At 37.3% G+C, this 6,960-nt stretch overlaps 1 protein-coding gene across 1 annotated transcript; it reads left to right on the top strand.

The window, feature by feature from the left end:
* The first annotated feature begins 304 nt into the window (after nt 1-304).
* On the top strand, nt 305-3,655 carry LOC127256473 (alpha-galactosidase 3-like). Its single transcript, XM_051282498.1, has 15 exons — nt 305-615; nt 718-776; nt 848-904; nt 997-1,031; nt 1,114-1,217; nt 1,295-1,367; nt 1,452-1,510; nt 1,599-1,664; nt 1,890-1,973; nt 2,048-2,112; nt 2,189-2,271; nt 2,334-2,424; nt 2,491-2,549; nt 2,631-2,771; nt 3,352-3,655. The coding sequence occupies exons 1-15, from the start codon at nt 416-418 to the stop codon at nt 3,460-3,462; spliced, it is 1,287 nt and encodes a 428-aa protein (XP_051138455.1). The 5' UTR covers nt 305-415; the 3' UTR covers nt 3,463-3,655.
* Nucleotides 3,656-6,960: the final 3,305 nt, after the last annotated feature.

The raw sequence follows: 6,960 nt of genomic DNA, 5'->3' as shown, positions 1-6,960 counted from the left end.
AGAACAGAACAGAACAGCACAGCAATCAATCATGTATTGGAAGAATGTTTAATTAAACATCAAATCACTTTCACGATTCAACTTTTTTGGAACACAACAGAAGCACCAACCCGCACCCCCACCCCCCTCCCGGCCACCCATTCCAATGAGCCACCATGTCCCACATACGAAATGCCAAGAACCAACCCCAAATTATTCCCCAGAAAACATTAATGGTATCGTCCTCTCCAATCGTGCCAAATGGACGATGCTCACTCTCCATCTCCCAGTTGCTTTTGTATATATATATATATATATATGATATGCAACCTTACCTACCTGCCCTTTAAGCCTTTTTCTTTACTGGGCAATCAAATCAAATCAAAATATCATATATGTATATACGTAGTGTTCATTAATCTCCGATCCGCCGTTAATGGCCGCTAATCATGTTCATGTCCACTGGGTTGTCGTCCTCCTCTCTGTCTACGTCTCCTCCGCAGTTGCTGCCAGAGTGGCGTCTCGGCACCCTTTCTGGAATGGCGCAGAAAACCCCAATATAGCTAGGGTTTTCGACACCTCCAAATTTGGGATTTTGCAGCTCGGCAATGGCCTCGCTGCCACTCCTCAGATGGGGTGGGTAGTAGTAACCAACAGCATATATATATTTATATATATGTATATCAATTCTTCCCTGCTTCTTTAGTTTTGAGAACTTAACTTAAACTCTTGGGACAGATGGAACAGCTGGAATTTCTTCAGGTGCAACATAACCGAAGATGTCATCAAAGAAACAGGTTGGTTGGTTTAATTTAATTTTCTAGTGATCGATCGATCACTGATCGACTGTGTTCATCGTCTTTGGCAGCTGATGCCCTTGTCGCCACGGGACTGGCTAGATTGGGCTACGACTATGTCAATATAGGTAGGTCACGAAACTCGATGGATCGATCGATTCTCTAATTCCCTTTTTATGTTTATGTTCTTACTCACTCACTCATTCACTAATCACTGCAGATGATTGTTGGTCCGAGCCAACAAGAAACTCGGAGGTAAACTTCCTACACACTCCTTTCTTGTAACGACAAGACAGCACTGTAATGTAATGTAATGAGAAGAGACACCCTGCTGTAGGATAAAATGGTTCCGGACATGGAAGCATTTCCATCGGGGATGAAAGCTCTTGCTGATTATGTGCACTCCAAAGGACTCAAGATTGGGATCTATTCTGATGCAGGGTCTGGGATAAGCTTCTAACACAATTTCAGATCATTCTTTGTAATCATATTGATGCTTGAATTCGGAATTTTGACAGATTATACACATGTCAGATTCGGCCCGGCTCCCTCAAGCATGAACACGATGATGCAGAGCTTTTTGCCGAATGGGTAGCTGCATTTCTTGTATTTACAATTTGTTTGGTTGTGTGAGGATTTTGTTCTGTATGTTTATAGGTTTGGTTGGTTGTTTAGGAGATTGATTACTTGAAGTATGACAATTGCTATAACATGGGGATTAAACCAGAGGAGAGGTAAGCGGCGAGATTTGGTTTTTTATTTTTTTCACGATCTTGAATCCATTGATGTGTTGGTCTTAGTATTGGAGCCGTGCTTTTCCAGGTTCCCATTGATGCGTGATGCTCTGAACAAGACCGGGAGAGCGATATTCTATTCGCTATGTGAATGGTGCTTACATTTTACTATTCAAATTTTTTTTTTCCTCAAATAACTGTTCAAATATCATATCAATTAATTATTATTATTTTTATATTATATTACAAATTTATTTTACATTCAAAACATTGCATGAACCTCTATTTATATCACATCAAACAACTGTTCAAATTCACTCAGTGATTCTCGAGGCGAAAGGATTCTTAACATGATTATTATTACGACTTTGTTTGTTAGGGGTGTGAACGATCCGGCCTTATGGGCTGACCAAATCGGGAACAGCTGGCGAACTACAGATGACATCGAAGATACATGGCAAAGGTTTGAAAAATCGCGCTAAGTTTGAGAAAATTACGATGCAATGACATAGAATGCCGTTTTCTGTTTTGCTGCAGCATGACTACGATTGCTGATATCAACAACAAGTGGGCAGCCTACGCCGGCCCTGGTGGATGGAATGGTGATAACATTGTACTAGTTTTGTGTGAACCTGTAGTAGCTACAGAATTATTACATCGAATGTCTTGTTTTGACAGATCCCGACATGTTGGAAGTAGGAAATGGGGGAATGACTTACGAAGAATACAGGGCACATTTCAGCATTTGGGCTCTCATGAAGGTATGCATTTTCGATGGGTTTATTCCAAATTTCATCAAATAACTTTGATTTCATTCGGGCAGGCGCCACTCCTGATTGGCTGCGATGTAAGAAACATGACGGCAGAGACACGCGAGATTCTCACCAACGAGGAGGTTATCGCAGTCGACCAAGGTAACAACAAACAATGATGATAGATATGAAAACAGATCTCGGGTTTTGATTATTTTATTACATCAGATCTACTTGGAGTGCAAGGCAGAAAAGTTCACACATACGGCCCCGAAAATTGCTACCAAGTAAGGCTTTTCGGATTTGGGCAGGACATGTTGCTTGTCTTCTTACTACATCGATCTCTTGTGTTTTTATTTTTTTTTCAGATTTGGGCAGGACCACTGACCGGGGAGCGAATGGCCGTGGTATTATGGAACCGATGTTCGAAACCGGCTACTATTACAGCTGAATGGGCCGTAATGGGGCTCGAACCTTCCTCCCATTTTTCTGTTAAAGATTTGTGGAAGGTGAACGCCACTCTACTGTTTATTTGGATAAAATTGCTCATAACTCTTATATGGTTTCAAAATTCAGTGTAACATATCCCTATACTTTAAAAATTACATGGTGTCTCTTTATACTTAAAAAAAACGTTTGTATAAAACGTTATATATATATATATATAAAAAAAAAAAATATATTGCATAAAACTCCACAACTCCCTTGTGTGATGAGAAGATGATTTATTATCAATATTTTTTGCATGACGGGGATTTCATGTAATATTTTTTAAAGTATAAGGGGGCACTATGCAATTTTTAAAAAGTGATGCAACAATTTTTAAAGTATAAGGGTGTCACATGCAATTTTTAAAGTAAATGAGAATTTACGCTGAGTTTTGAAATCACAGAAGGGTTTTATGCAACATTTTCTAAAGTATAAGGGGCGTCGTATAATTTTTACAGTAAAAATATAATTTACGCTGAATTTTGAAACTATAGAGGAGTTATGGGCAATTTTGTCGTTTTATTTGTAATAACTTTACATCGATCCTCGTCCAAAGTTTTTGCATATGAATTTTCATTCTTGTTTGACTGATGAATGCAGCACGAGTACACTTCTATGGATGCCACAGCCTCCATCAGCGCCCGCGTCAAATCCCATGCTTGTGAAATGTATGTTTTGGCTCCGGTTGCAGCAGCTCACTCCGCTGCCTAAATTCGACCTTTAATTTTATCTTCGAAGTTTCGAAGATGTCAAGTGAACCTTATGAGTCTTTCTAGTTGAGTAAAATTTTTGTTTTGGATTTGGAATGTCTTCTGTGATTTTAAATATGTTGCAACTTTGGAATGTTGGTGTTGTGTGATATCTAAATAAGAATTGTTGATGTTATATGATTTGAACTTTAAAATAGGGTGTCTTCTAGCAAGAATCTTTAAGAAATTTTTTACCCTTATCTATTATTCAAAAGTGCAAATTCATTAGTAAAATCATACTACAAAAAAATAAGTAGATAAAAACATTTGTCTTGCAACGTCTAATTGCAAATGTATTTGCCATACGTAAGAAGACGGATCCATGCAGACTTATTTTCTATGGATATTCTTTTAAAATAATCAATTTTGTTGCAACTTTTGATACTCTTGTACTACTGTCGAACGTAGATTTGCCCAAACAGTTTGAACAATCAATTTTGTTTATCAAAAGGCTAAAACCGAAATTGAACGTTTTGAATCAAGATTTTCATTCGATTTCAAAATTTAAAAACCATTCGTTCGGTTTGAATAGTCTATTCATGTTAAATTTGTTTTTTTTTTAATCAATTTTTTAATTTCAAGTTTTGTAATTAAAACGCACTATTTTTTTATTTCAAAATAAACATTTATTGGTTAAAAAATGTATAAAATCAGTAAATTTATAAAATAACTAGTTGAATACCCATGCTATATATGAAAAAAATAATTTTAAAAATATTTTAATATTTATTTTATAATATTAGATTTTAATGGATTGGATATTACTAATGTGGTGGAACATTAGTTGCAACTGAATATATTGTTACGACATATTACTATAAATAAAGATAAATAAAATATACAATTTATTATCGTAGAGTTCTGCAAAAAATATTTATACAATTAAAAATATTACTCTTTTATAGTTTTTGTTGCAAAATTTTGCAACGAAAATAAATTTCTTTATGTTTCGTTGCAAATATTTGCGACAATTCATTAAATAAAATAATAACAAAAGTGATTCCTAAGTTTGCAATAATTGTTTTACTTTTGTCATGAATATTTGTCACAAATATATGGATTTAAATAATAAACTATAAGTCTAAAAAAATTTTATAATTAAGAATCTATATATTTTTAACAAAATGGAGTGTTTTTCTAAGTCTAAGTTTATATAGTTTAGAGAGTCAAGTGTAATTGAAAATAAAAAGTAGGGAGTGCATTGCAAATACAAAATAAGGAGGGACTAAACCTAAATGTTTTTAAGGTCAGAGAAATTTAATTCCAAGTATCCATTTTTTTATTTCTCAATTCTATAATTTCGTTTTTTGAAATCAAAATAAATTTTGGATTGAGTGTCTACAATACGGACAATTTGATATAAATACTCAACCCATATTTTAACTTTAAATTTAGCCCATTTACATAATTGAAGAGCACTGCACTCTTACATTTATGAAAATGTTTGACATTAACTCCCTATCCTTACCAATTTTCATTTATACTCTTATCCAAACCCTAATTCTTTTTCTACCTTTTATCTCTCACACATGATTTCAATCGAGTTTGTTTATTTTCGCATGAGAGATAAACATCTTGCATTTCAGGTGGCATACTTTTTACTATGAGGCTTTATATCCGGACGGCTCTAGTATGCTTTGAAGCGACTCGGCAGACTAGGAAGCTTCACCTTCGAACGGGTATGGCCTGCTGCGGGATTCTGAAGTCTCTTTCTGTTGATGCTTCTAGCCAAGCCTCTTTCATGTTTAGGTGCTTTTGGACCCATGTTCAAAAATACTCTCCTCAAAAGGATTGAACGATTGTTTCCGCTGAGCCCATGTCCTTTTGCTCTAAGCCGTTCGTTTGCCTCAATTGTGATCACTTCTTTTGAAAATAGACCATTCTCGGTCTTCACTTTTTGGACTTCATCTCCATCCCAAAAGGGAAGAATAGAATGCCTTACTATGGAGTGCCAATGGCATACACTCGCATGCGTGAATCCAGTTTCGCCTCAAGAGGGCCGAATAGAATAGCCTACTATCGATTACCACGAAAGTTGATGATATTTTCTTTGTTCCTACCTGCACATTCACAGTGATAATACTTTTAGATTTGTAAGAAGTTCCCATGAAATCGATAATCCATACAAATGTAGGTATCAAATCATCTCTAGACTTTTCGAGCTTCCATAAAGTTCCGATTGACATCACATTCACAATGGCTCCGCCGTCAACTAGGACTCAGCCAAGCGAAAAACCATTCATCAAGGCCCGAATGTACAAAGGTTTGACATTTTGGTTTTGGCCAGGCCTGAGCCCCTTGAATTCCATCATAGTTGCAACATCATTCCATTTGGCGATAGGCTTTTCGTCAACGACAACTCCCTCTAATTCTTGAGATTCTTCCGGGGCCTTAAATAATGGTGGCATCAACCCTACTACAGATAATGCTTTTGTTTACTGTTGCTTTGAGGATTTCCCTTCGCTCGAAGGTTTATTTTTGTTTTTTTGAGCCCATTTTTGTGTGACCTTCGAAGAGGGCTCCTCAATCTGCTTTCATTTTGGAGACCGCTCATGGGCCTACTCTTTTTTTTAAGGCGGCTTATCAGCACTTTCCTTTTGGAAACGGCTGATAAGCCTACTTTCTTTTTAGAGGTGGCTCCTAAGCTTGCTCTCTTTCTAGATGTGGCTCATCAACCTGCTTTCTTTTAGGAAGTTGCTTATCAGCCTGCTGTTTTTTTTTAGGCGGCTCCTGAGCTTGACCCTGCTTTATTTCTGGAGGCGGCTCTGAGCCTGCTTTCTTTTTGGAAGTGACTCATCAAACTGCTTTCTTTTTTGAAGCGACTTATAAGCCTGTTTTCTTTTTAGAAGCGGCTCATCAATTTGCTTTCTTTTTGGAGGCGGCTCTTCGGCCTGCTTTATTTATGAAGGCGGCTCCAGTGACCCTTCCACTTCTAAACGAACCTGCAGCTTTTTTTTTTTGAGCCCGCCTCTTTTGAGTCATGTTGTGTCTCCCCATTGCCCTCCTGGTGGAATGCTTCAGCTCGTTAATAAACCATTTTTTATTATCTTTCATGACAAAAGGCTTCCGTGTCACATTGGGAATAATGGTGATCTCGTCAGCCGTGGTGATAGTCCAAACCCGTTCTCTGTTCGCAACCTTCACTTCTGCTACGGTAGCCTTGGGTTTGGATCCTTTGTATACTTGCTTCTTTTCCAATCTTAAGGCTTTTAGTCTTGGGATGGTGACAACAACACTAGGCTTCATCTTTGACCATCCTTTGTCTTGCCTCATTTGTGTTAAAACTTGAGCCTTTCCCATTTGTCATTATTGTGAAGATGGCTTTTTGGACGGGTGCCTTTGGTCCTAAACAGCCATGAACCGAAGGCCTCAATGGCTAGTTTCCAAATCTGTCTCTCTTAGGCTCATTAACAGCGGGAGCAAACCCTTTGGTCGGCCTCAAGGCCGGACAGGAATAAAG

The sequence above is a fragment of the Andrographis paniculata genome, unplaced genomic scaffold, assembly GCF_009805555.1.
Source record: "Andrographis paniculata isolate CXL003 unplaced genomic scaffold, ASM980555v1 Contig55END, whole genome shotgun sequence".
In the NCBI taxonomy this organism is placed as follows: domain Eukaryota; kingdom Viridiplantae; phylum Streptophyta; class Magnoliopsida; order Lamiales; family Acanthaceae; genus Andrographis; species Andrographis paniculata.
Note: the sequence above shows the minus strand (reverse complement) of the source record. Positions and strands in the feature narration are given on the sequence as shown.